The sequence below is a fragment of the Aotus nancymaae genome, unplaced genomic scaffold, assembly GCF_030222135.1.
Source record: "Aotus nancymaae isolate 86718 unplaced genomic scaffold, 86718_ANA_hifiasm-v0.15.2.pri h1tg000004l, whole genome shotgun sequence".
NCBI classification, from domain to species: domain Eukaryota; kingdom Metazoa; phylum Chordata; class Mammalia; order Primates; family Aotidae; genus Aotus; species Aotus nancymaae.
In genome coordinates this window covers 67,942,248-67,955,179 of record NW_026988415.1, presented here as the reverse complement: position 1 = coordinate 67,955,179, position 12,932 = coordinate 67,942,248, and the positions used below count along the sequence as shown (strand labels likewise).

Here is a 12,932-nt window from a genome sequence, read left to right as displayed (position 1 = left end):
TCACATAACATTAAGGTAAAGGGGTGACATTTCATTCAAATGGACACCAAACGCAAGCTGGAGTAGCTATTCTTATAACAGACAAAACAAACTTGAAAGCAACAGCAGTTTAAAAAGGTGAAGAGGGACATTATATAAAGGTAAAAGACCTTCTCTAACAGGAAACTATCATAATCTTAAACATATATGCACCTAATACTGCAGTTCTTAAACATATAAAACAATTACTAATAGACCTAAGAAATGACATAGACAGCAACACAATAATAGTGGGGGACTTCAATACTCCACTGACAGCACTATACAGGTCATCAAGACAGAAAGTCAACAAAGAAACAATGGATTTAAACTGTACCTTGGAACAAATGGACTTAACAGATATATTCAGAACATTCCATCCAACAACATACATTCTATTCAACAGTGCATGGAACTTTCTCCAAGATAGACCATATGATAGGCCAAAAAAGAAGCCTCAATAAATTTAAGAAAATTGAAATTATATCAATCTCTCTCTCAGACCATAGTGGAATAAAACTGGATATCAACTCCAAAAGTAACTTTTGAAACCATGCAAATAAATGAAAATTAAATAATCTGCTTTTAAATGATCATTAGGTCAAAAATGAAATCATGATGGAAATTAAAAAATTATTCAAACTGAATGACAATAGTGACTGAACCTATCAAATCCACTGGGTACAGCAAAGGTGGTGCTAAGAGGAAAGTTCGTAGCCTTAAACATCTATATCAAAAAGACTGAAAGAATACAAACAGACAATCTAAAGTCACATCTCAAGGAACTAGAGAAACAAGAACCAACCAAACCCAAACCCAGCAGAAGAAAGGAAATAACCAAGATCAGAGCAGAACTAAATGAAATTGAAACAACAACAACAAAAATACAAAAGATAAATGAAACAAAAAGCTGGTTCTTTGAAAAGATAAATAAAATAGATAGATTATTAGCAAGATTAGCCAAGAATAGAAAAGAGAAAATCCAAATAACCTCATGAAGAAACGAAATGGGAGATATTACAACTGACACCATAGAAATATATAAAAGATCATTCAAGGCTACTATGAACACTTTTATGTGAATAAACTAGAAAACCTAGAAGAGATGGATAAATTCCTGGAAAGATATAACCCTACCAGTTTGAATCAGGAAGAATTAGATACCCTGATCAGAACAATAACAAGCAGCAAGATTGAAATGGTAATTTAAAAATGACCAAAAGAAAAAAGTCCAGGACCAGAAGGATTCACAGCAGAATTCTACCAGACATTCAAAGAATTGCTACCAATCCTACTGACACTATTCCACAAGATAAAGAAAGAGGGAACCCTCCCTAAATGATTTTATGAAGCCAATATCACTCTAATGCCCAAGCCAGGAAAGAACATAACCAAAAAAGAAAACTACAGACAGTATCCTTGAGGTACATAGATACTAAAATCCTTAACAAAATACTAGCTAACCAAATCCAACAACATATCAAAAAAATGATCCATCATGATCAAATAGGTTTCATAACAGGGATGTAGGGATGGTTTAACATATGCAAGCCAAAAAATATGATACACTACATAAACAGAATCAAAAACAAAAATCCGATTCCCTATTTAATAAATGATGTTGGAACAACTGGCTAGCCATATGCAGAAAACTGAAACTGGATCCCTTCCTTATACCTTATACAAAAATTAACTAAAGATGGATTAAAGACTTAAATATAAGACCTAAAACCATAAAAACCCTAGAAGGAAACCTAGGCAATACCATTCAGAAAATAGGCATGGGCAAAGTCTTCATGACTAAAACACCAAAAACAATGGCAACAAAAGCCAAAATTGACAAATGAGAGCTGATTAAACTAAAGAACTTCTGCACAGCAAAAGAAACTATCATCAGAGTGAACAGGTAACCTACAGAATGGGAAAATAGTTTTTGCAATCTATCCATCTGACAAAGGCCTAATATCCAGAATCTACAAAGAACTTAAACAAATTTACAAGAAAAAAACAACCCCATCAAAAAGTGAGTGAAGGATATGAACAGACACTTTTCAAAAGAAGACATTTATGCAGCCAACAAACACATGAAACAAAGCTCATCATTACTGGTCATTAGAGAAATGCAAATCAAACTATAATGAGATACCATCTCATGCCAGTTAGAATGATGATCATTAAAAAATCAGGAAATAACAGATGCTGGAGAGGATGTGGAGAAATAGGAACGCTTTTACATTGTTGGTGGGAGTGTAAATTAGTTCAATCATTGTGGAAGACAGTGTGGCAATTCCTCAAGGATCTAGAATCAGAAATACCATTTGACCCAGCAATCTCATTACTAGGTATATAATGAAAGGATTATAAATCATTCTACTATAAAGACACATGCACACGTAGGTTTATTGCAGCACTGTTCACAATAGCAAAGACTTGGAATCAACCCAAATGCCCATCAATGATAGACTGGACAAAGAAAATGTGGTACATATACACTGTTGAATACTATGCAGCCAAAAAAAGGATGAGTTCATGTCTTTTGCAGAGACATGGATGAAGCTGGAAACCATCATTCTCGGCAAACTAACACAAGAACGGAAAACCAAACACCGCATGTTCTCACTCATAAGTGGGAGATGAACAATAAGAACACATGGACACAGGGAGGGGAACATCACACACCAGGGCCTGTCACAAGGTGGGGGGCTAGGTGAGGGATAGCATTAGGAGAAATACCCAATATAGATGACAGGTTGATGACTGCAGCTAACTACCATGGCACGTGCATACCTATGTAACCTGCACGTTCTGCACATGTACCCCAGAACTTAAAGTATATTTTTAAAAAATCACATGATCATCTCAATAGTTGCAGAAAAAGCATTCAACAAAATCCAGCATCCCTTCATGACTGAAATGCTCACCAAAATTGGCACAAAGGGGATATACCTTAAAGTAATAAAAGCCATCTATCACAAACCCATAACACTGAATGGGGAAAGTTGAAAGCATTCCTCCTGGGAACTGGAACAAGACAAGGATGCCCACTCTTACCACTCCTCTTCAACATAGTACTGGAAGTCCTATCCAGAGCAATCAGACAAGAGGTAGAAATAAAAGGCATCCCATCAGTAAAGAGAAAGTCCAATTGTCACTGTTTGTTGATGATATAATTGTTTACCTAGAAAACCCTAAAGATTCCTCCAGAAAGCTCCTAGAACTAATAAAAGGATTCAGCAAATTTTCTCAAAACAAGATTATAATGTACACAAATCAGTATCTCCTCTATACAGTAACAGCAACCAAACTGAGAATCAAATCAAGAATTCAACCCTTTTACAATCACTTCAAAAAATGATGATAAAATTCTTAGGAATATACCTAACCAAGGGGGTTAAGACCTCTATAAGGAAAACTACAAAACACTGCTGAAAGAAATCATAGATGACACAAACAAATGGAAACATATCCCATGCTCATGGAAAGGTAGATTCAATATTGTGGAAATGACCGTACTGCCAAAAGCAATCTACAAATCCAATGCAATTCCCATCAAAATACCACCATCATTCTTCACAGTATTAGAAAAAACAATTCTAAAATTCATATGGAAGCAGAATAGCCCATATAGCTAAAAAGAATAAATCTGGAGGCATCACATTACCTGATTTCAAACTACACTATAAGGCAATAGTCACCAATACAGCATGGTATTAGTATTAAAATAGGCACATAGACCAATGGAACAAAATGCAGAAATATGAAATAATCCCAAACACAGCCAACTGCTCTTCAACAAAGCAAACAAAAATATAAAATGGGGAAAGGACACCCTTTTCAACTAGTGATGCTGGGATAATTGGCTAGCCACATGTAGGAGAATGAAACTGGATCCTTATCTCTCAACTTATACAAAAATCAACTCAAGATGAATTAAGTACTGAAATCTAAGACCTGAAACTATAAAAGTTCTAGAAGACAACATTGGAAAAACCCTCTCTAGGAATTGGCTTAGCCAAGGATTTCTTGACCAGGAACACAAAAGCAAATGCAAGAAAAACAAAGATATAGCTGGAACTTAATTAAACTAAATTAAGAAATAGCTGGAACTTAATTAAACTAAAGAGCTTTTGCACAGCAAAAGGAACAGTCAACAGAGTAAATAGACAACCCACAGAGTGGGAGAAAATCTTTACAATCTATACATCTGACAAAGGAGTAATATCCAGAATCTACTAGGAACTCAAACAAATTAGTAAGAAAAAAAAAACAATCCCATCAAAAAGTGGGCTAAGGACATGAATAGACAATTCTCAAAAGAAGACATACAAATGGCCAAGAAACATATGAAAAAATGCTCAACATCACTAATTATCAGGGAGATGCAAATTAAAACCACAAATAAATACCACTTACTCCTGCAAGAACGGCCATAATCAAAAAATCAAAAAATAGTAGATGTTGGCATGGATGCAATAAACAGAGAACACTTCTGCAGTGCTGGTGGAAATGTCAACTAATGGAAAACAGTGTGGAGATTCCTTAAAGAACTAAAAGCAGAACTACCATTTGATCCAGCAATCCCACTACTGGGTATCTACCCAGAGAAAAAATAAGTCATTATACAAAAAAATACTTGCACACGCATGTTTATAGCACATAATTTGCAATTTAAAAAACGTGGAACCAACCGAAATGCCCATCAATCAATGAGTGGATAAAGAAGCCGTGAGATGTATATAGATATAATGGGATACTACTCAGCCATAAAAAGGAATGTATTAATGGTTTTTGCAGTGACCTGGATGAGATTGGAGACTATTATTCTAAGTGAAGTAACTCAGGAATGGAAAACCAAACATTGTATGTTCTCACTCATAAGTGGGACCTTAGCTATGATGGCTGCAAAGGCATAAGAATGATACAATGGACTTTGGAGTCTTGGGGCAAAAGGGTAGGAAGGGGGTGAGAGATAAAAGACTACAAATAGGGTGCAGAGTATACCACTTGGGTGATGGGTGCACCAAAATATCACAAATCAACACTAAAGAACTTATTTATCTAACTAAACACCTCCTGTTCCCCAATAACCTATGGAAATAAAAAAAATAAAAAAAAAATCTCTATAGGCAAGTTAAAAAACAGTAAAGACAGAAATACCATTGGACTCAGCAATCCCATTACTGGGTATATACCCAAAGGAACATAAATCATTGTATTATTAAAGACACATATACACATATGTTCCCTCCAGCACTATTTACAATAACAAAGACATGGAATCAACCTAACTTCCCATCAATGATAGAATGGATAAAGAAAATTTGTTACATATACCCCATGGAATACTATGCAGACATAAAAATTATGAGATCATGTCCTTTGCAGGGACAAGGATGGAGCTGGAACCCATTATCCTTAGCAGGCTAACAGGAACAGGAAACCAAATATCACATGTGCTTACTTATAAGTGGGAGCTGAATGATGAGAACACATGGACACATAGTAGGGAGCAACACACACTGGAGCCTACTGAAGAGTGCATGGTGTGAGGAGAGAGAGGATCAGGAAAGATAACTAGTGGGTACTAGGCTTAATACCTGGGCGATGAAATAATCTTTACAACAAAACCCCATGACACCAGTTTACCTATGTAACAAACCTGCACATATAATCCTGAACTTGAAAGTTAAAAAAAAAAGATTCTGTGTTCCATCTCAGACCTACAGAATCAGAATTTCAAAAATGAACCATAAGAACCTGCCTGCGTTTTAACAAGCTCTACAATTATTGTGGTACATACTGATGTTTGAAAAGTATTGCCCTTGACATTCTTACGAGGCCGTTATAGTGAGTCCACACACTTAAAAATAAGCGTCTTTCCAAGTACTTAAAAGATACAAAATGATAGTGGATCTGAAATGCTGCCTGAATCCCCATGACAACTCGTACATTGTAAGGCCAAACCAATAAAGAAAAGAAAAGCTTTGGCGGTCAAGCACACTTGGGAAGCTGCAGTTTCTAGAACAGCCTGGTAGAGGATAGGCTCTTCAGCAGCCTGCTAGGCATTTTTTACTTCTTCCTTCCATTATGCAAACAAGCTAACTGAAGATGCGGTTACTGAGGTATAATTTCTCTGCTAGGTCACAAAGTCTGAAAACATGGGCCTTATGTGTATAACTGTGTATCATCACTTGCCACCCCGTTTCTCCTGGATCTATCTATCACCCAAAGTTCCGAATGCAGAAGCCCTAGGGCCCCCCTTCAACCTGGCATCCCTGGCCTCCCTCAGGGGCTTAGCTACCTGTGGGAACTCACGCAGCAAGGGTGACTCAATGGGTTAACAATCAGTGGCGCCGCAGAGTGGCAGAGAGTTAAGCCAATAAGGTGTCTAGGCAGGCAGTACGTCTGATGTGGGAGGGAACGAGACAAAGTGCGCTAAAGGAAACCAACAGCGGCCTAGGGGTGAAAGGACAGCCAGGGTTTGATGTTCTCGGGAGGCGAGGGCAACCGAGAGAGCGCGTGAGCATTTGTCCTTTTACCCGTTTGTCTTTAGCCTTAGTGTTCGGTAGCAGCGGGGATAGCCCAGGGCCGGTGTATGGCCACGGAGTTACAGTATCCGGACTCCATGCCCTATCACAACCAGCAAGTAAACTCTGCCTCAACCCCAAGTCCTGAGCAGCTGCGACCTGGCGACCCGATCCCGGACCATGCAGGGGGAAACAGAGCCCCCAGGGCCAAGGTGACTCTCCTCACGGGGCACGCCCATTCTAGTCTGCCGGCCAAGCAGGACACCGGGGCCTGTGGCGGCTCCAGCCTCATCTCAGAGAGCAACAGCGGTAGTGGTGACAGTAGCAGCTATGACGCACCAGCTGGCGACTCCTTCCTAGGGGACTGCGAACTCTCCTGGCAGATCGGGGCTCAGCTTAAGCTGCTGCCTATGAATGATCAGATCCGGGAGCTGCAGACCATCATCCGAGACAAGTAAGCCGAGAGCGGGAGGGGAAAGGGAAGTGGAGAGTCTCCTAGGCTGTGGGCGGGGCTAAGAGACACTGTTCTGGGCCTTGGCAAACTTTGGAGATTTGGATAAAACCTTTTATTTGGTGTGCGTGCGTGCGTGTGTGTGTGTCTCGTGTGACTCAGACGCCAACATTTTCTTTCCTAGTTCTGGTGTTTAACATCACTTTGGGTAGGGAGGAAGACTAGGTAGCCTCTGGGCTCTTTGTCTCTCCCAGCAAAGACAACAACTTGGCCATTCCAGGCAGGTAAACTGCCCTATTCTATTTGCCCAGTGATTGTCCACGTGGTAAACCTGTAACCCAGAAATGGTTACTACCCAAGGTTATGCACCACCAATCACCTCAGGCTCATAAATAGAAATAAAGCAATTTCAAGGAAATTCTATTGTGCTTCACAGGCCCTGACCCTTTAGTATTTGCTACTGCAAATAAGGTCTTTTAGTCTTGGAGTTCAGGTTTACTTGGTCACGTGAAAGCTTATCATCCAACTCTTATCAAGATTTTTTTTTTTACTGTAAACTCACGGAACGTAGTTACTGGATCAAAGGGAGCCTAAAGGAACCTTTGGCACCTCCTAATCCCACGAACCAATGTAGCCAGAGCTTCATGTTAAAATGTTATTTTGAAATTTCTAAACCTACGTTATAAATGGATTTTCTTCAGGGAAGTATGTACCATGATAACCTACAGCTGTTTTCTTTATTGTCAGCACTTTATTTTTTGTGGGTGTATGTTTTGGTTTTATTATTTACTTGTTTATATATATATATATATTTTAAAATCTATCATTTTATTTTATTTATTCATTTCTTTATTTTGGGAGGAGACGATGGGGTCTTGTAGATATACAATCATGTCATCTGCAAATAGAGACAATTTGACTTCCTCCTTTCCTAATTGAAAACCCTTTATTTCTTTTTCCTGCCTGATTGCTCTGGCTGGAACTTCCAATACTATGTTGAATATGAGTGGTGAGAGAGGGCATCTTTGTCTAGTGCCAGATTTCAAATGGAATGCTTCCAGTTTTTGCACATTTAGTGTGATATTCAATGTGGGTTTGTCATAAATAGCTTTTATTGTTTTGAGATATGTCATCTATACCTAGTTTATTGAGAGTTTTTAGCATAAAGGGCTGTTGAATTTTGTTAAAGGCCTTTTCAGCATCTATCGAGATGATCATGTGGTTTTTGTCTTTGGTTCTGTTTATGTCATAGATTACGTTTATAGACTTGTGTATGTTGAGCCAGCCTTGCATCCCCGGGATGAAGCCTATTTGATCATGATGGATAAGCTTTTTTGATGTGCTGTTGCAATTGGTTTGCCAGTATTTTATTGAAGATTTTTGCATCTATGTTCATCATGGATATTGGCCTCAAGTTTTCTTTTTTTGTTTAGTCTCTGCCAGCTTTTGATATCAGGATGATGTTGGTCTGATAAAATGATTTGGGAAGCATTCCCTCTTTCTGTATTGTTTGGAGTAGTTTCAGAAGGAATGGTACCAGCTCCTCTTTGTATGTCTGGTAGAATTCATCTGTGAACCCATCTAGACCTGGGCTTTTTTTGGTTGGTAGACTATTAATTGCTGCTTCACCTTCAGCCTTTTTTATTGGTCTATTCAGGGTTTCAACTTCTTCCTGGTTTATGCTTGGGAGGGTACAAGTGTCCAGGAATGTATCCATTTCTTCCAGGTTTACTGGTTTATGTGCATAGAGTTGTTTGTGGTAATCTCTGATGGTAGTTTGTACTTCTGTGGAATCTGTGGTGATATCCCCTTTATCATTTTTTACTGCAACTATTTGATTCTTCTCTCTTTTCCTTTTTATTTATCTAGCTAATGGCCTGTCCATTTATTAATCTTTTCAAGAAACCAGCTCCTGTATTTGTTGATTTTTTTGAAGGGTTTTTGGTGTCTCCATCTCCTTCAGTTCTGCTCTGATCTTAGTTATTTCTTGTCTTCTCTAGCTTTTGAGTTTTTTTTTTTTTTCAATTTTGATGATAGGGTGTCGATTTTAGATCTTTCCTCACTTCTCATGTGGGCATTTATTGCTATAAATTTTCCTCTAGACGCTGCTTAAAATGTGTCCCAGATATTCTGGTACGTTGTGTATTCGTTCTTGTTGGTTTCAAAGAACATCTTTATTTCTGCCTTCACTTCATTGTTTATCCAGTCAATATTCAAGAGCCAGTTGTTCAGTTTCCATGAAGTTGTGTGGTTCTGAGTTAGTTTCTTAATCCTAAGTTTTAATCGATTGCACTGTGGTCTGAGAGACTGTTATGATTTCCATTCTTTTGCATTTGCTGAGGAGTGATTTGCTTCCAATTATGTGGTCAATTTTAGAGTAGGTGCGATATAGTGCTGAGAAGAATGTATATTATATGGATTTGGGGTGGATGGTTCTGTAGATGTCTATTAGGTTTGCTTGGTCCAGATCTGAGTTCAAGTCCTGGATATCCTTGTTAATTTTCTGTCTTATTGATCTGTCTAATATTGAGAGTGGAGTGTTAAGTCTCTTTGTAGGTCATTAACAACTTGCTTTATGTATGTGGGTGCTCCTGTATTGGGTGCATATATATTTAGGATAGTTAGCTCTTCTTGTTGCATTGATCCTTTTACCATTGTGTAATACCCTTCTTTGTCTCTTTTGATCTTTGTTGGTTTAAAGTCTGTTTTATCAGAGACTAGGATTCCAAGTCCTGCTTGTTTTTGCTCTCATTTGCTTGGTAAATCTTCCTACATCCCTTTATTTTGAGCCTATATGTGTCCTTGCACATGAGATGGGTGTCCCGAATACAGCACACCAATGGGTTTTGACTTTTTATGCAATTTGCCAGTCTGTGTCTTTTGTTTGGGGCATTTAGCCCATTTATGTTTGAGGTTAATATTGTTATGTGTGAATTTGATCCTGCCATTTTGATGCTAGCTGGATGTTTTTCCTGTTAGTTGATGTGGTTTCTTCATTGTGTTGATGCTCTTTACCATTTAGTACATTTTTGGAGTGGCTGTTACTGGTTGTTCCTTTCTATGTTTAGTGCTTCTTTCAGGAGCTTTTGTAAGGCAGGCCTGGTTGTGATGAAATCTCTGAGCAATTGCTTGTTTATGAGGGATTTTATTTCTCCTTTGCTTATGAAACTTAGTTTGGCTGGTAATGAAATTCTAGGTTAAAAATTCTTTTCTTTAAGGATGTTGAATATTGGCCCCCACTCTCTTCTGGCTTGTAGTGTTTCTGCTGAGAGATCTTCTGTGATTCTGATGGGTTTCCCTTTGTGGGTAACCCGAGCTTTGTCTCTGGATGCCCTTAGCATTTTTTCCTTCATTTCCACCCTGGTGAATCTTACGATTATGTGCCTTGGGATTGCTCTTCTTGAGGAATATCTTTGTGGTGTTCCCTGTATTTCCTGGAATTGAATGGTGACCTTCCTTGCTAAGTTAGGGAAGTTCCCCTGGATAATATCCTGAAGAATGTTTTCCAGCTTGGATTCATTCTCTCCGTCACATTCAGATACACCTATCAAATGTAGATTAGGTCTTTTCACATAATTCCATATTTCTTGGAGGCTTTGTTAATTTCTTTTCACTCTTTTTTCTCTAATCTTGTCTTCTCATTTTATTTCATTGAGTTGATCTTCAGTCTCTGATATACTTTCTTCTGCTTGGTTGATTCGGCTATTGAAACTTGTGTATGCTTCGTGAAGTTCTTGTGATGTGTTTTTCAGTTCCATTAGGTCGGTTATATTCTTCTCTAAGCTCTTTATTCTCGTTAGCATTTTGTTTAACCTTTTTTCAAGGTTCTTAGTTTCTTTGCATTGGGTTAGAAGATGTTCTTTTCACTCCAAGAAGTTTGTTATTACCCATCTTCTGAAGCCTATTTCTGTCAATTTGTCAGATTCATTCTCCATCCAGCTTTGTTCCCTAGCTGATGAGGAGTTGTGACCCCTTGGAGGAGGAGAGGCATTCTGGTCTTTGGTGTTTTCATCCCTTTTGCACTCGTTTCTTTCCATCTTCATGGCTTTATCTACCTGTGGTCTTTGTAGTTAGTGACTTTCAGATGGAGTCTCTGTGCGGATGTCCTTTTTGTTGATGTTGAAGCTATTTCTTTCTGTTTCTTAGTTTTTCTTCTAACCATCAGTCCCCTCTTCTGCAGGACTGCTGGAGGTCCACTCCAGACCCTGCTTGCTTGGGGTCACCCATGGAGGCTTCAGAACAGTAAGGGTTGCTGCCTGTTTCTTCTTCTGTTATCTTCATCCCAGAAAGGTACCTGCCAGATGGCAGCCTGAGCTCTTCTTTAGCAGGTATCTCTTTGGGTATACAGGGGTCAGGGAGATGCTTGAGGAGACAGTCTGTCTCTTATTGGAGCTCAAGTGCTGAGCTTTGAGCTCCATTGTTCCATTCAGTGCTGTGCTGGGAGCTCCATTGTTCCTGTAGAGCTGCTGGGCAGGTACATTTAAGTCTGCTACAGTGCAACTCATAACCACCTCTTTTCCCAGGTGCTCTGTCCTAGGAAGGTCAAGCTTTATTTTTTAAGTTCTTGACATGCTGCTACCTTTTTTCATAGATGCCCTGCCCAGCACAGAGTTAGTCTTGTCACAGTCTGCCAGCAGAGACATTGCTGAACTGCCACAGGCTCTGCTCAGCTGCTGTGTGAACTTCCTTGAGGTGTTGTTTATAGAGGTACAGTTAGAACTGCCTTGGTATTGGCGGACTACCCAGGTAGTGGCGGACACTCTTCCCCCCACTGAGCTGGACTGAGTAGTATTCCATCGTATGTATACACTACAGTTTCTTTATCCACTCATTGATTGATAGGCATTTCAGTTGGTTCCACATTTTTGCAATTGTGAATTGTGCTGCTATAAAGATATATGTTCAAGTATCTTTTTTTGTATAATGACTTATTTTCCTCTGTGCAAGTATCATTTTCATATATGACTTCTTTTCCTCTGGGTAGATACCCAGTAGTGGGACTGCTGGATCAAATGGTAGTTCTGCCTTTATTTCTTTAAGGAATCTCCACACTGTTTTCCATTAGTTGACATTTCTACAAGCAGTGTAGAAGTGTTTTCTGTTTGCTGCATCCATGCCTACACCTATTATTTTTTTATTTTTTTATGGCCATTCTTGCAGAGTAAGGTGGTATTACATTGTCATTTCTCTGATAATTAGTGATGTTGAGCATGTTTTCATATGTTTGTGTATCTTCTTTTGAGAATTTTCTATTTATGTCCTTAGCCCACATTTTGAAGGTATTGTTTGTTTGTTTCTTGCTAATTTGTTTGAGTTCCTTGTAGATTCTGGATATTACTCCTTTGTAAGTTGTATAGATTGTGAAGATGTTCTCCCACTCTCTGGGTTGTATATTTACTCTGCTGACTGTTCCTTTTGCTGTGCAAAAGCTCTTTAGTTTAATTAAGTCCCAACTATTTATCTTTGTTTTTCTTGCATTTGCATTTGTGTTCCTGGTCAAGAAATCCTTGACTAATCCAATGTCTAGAGAGGGTTTTTCCAATGTTATCTTCTAGAACTTTTATAGTTTTAGGTCTTAGATTTCAGTCCTTAATCCATCTTGAGTTGATTTTTGTATAAGTTGAGAGATGAGGATCCAGTTTCATTCTCCTACATGTGGCTAGCCAATTATCCCAGCACCATTAGTTGAAAAGGGTGTCCTTTCCCCACTTTATATTTTTGTTTGCTTTGTTGAAGATCAGTTGGTTATATGTATTGGGATTTATTTCTGGGTTCTCTATTCTGTTCCGTTGGTTTGTGTGCCTATTTTTATACCAGTGCCATGCTATTTTGATGACTGTGGCCTTACACTATAGTTTGAAATCAGGTAGTGTGATGCTTCCAAATTTCTTCTTTTTGCTTAGTCTTGCTTTGGTGATGTGGCCTCTTTTTGGTTC

At 38.6% G+C, this 12,932-nt stretch overlaps 1 protein-coding gene across 3 annotated transcripts in view; it reads left to right on the top strand.

Moving 5' to 3' along the window:
• Nucleotides 1–6,419: 6,419 nt before the first annotated feature.
• Nucleotides 6,420–12,932, top strand: part of UPRT (uracil phosphoribosyltransferase homolog) — a 102,423-nt gene continuing 95,910 nt past the window's right edge. For 2 of the 3 annotated variants that reach the window (XM_012455776.3, XM_012455775.2), the window contains exon 1: nt 6,441–6,999. In XM_012455776.3, the coding sequence (XP_012311199.1) occupies nt 6,614–6,999 (386 nt within the window). In that variant the 5' untranslated portion in view covers nt 6,441–6,613. Of the gene's footprint in view, nt 7,000–12,932 lie in introns of all 3 variants that reach the window. The other variant, XM_012455777.2, reaches the window with a different exon arrangement.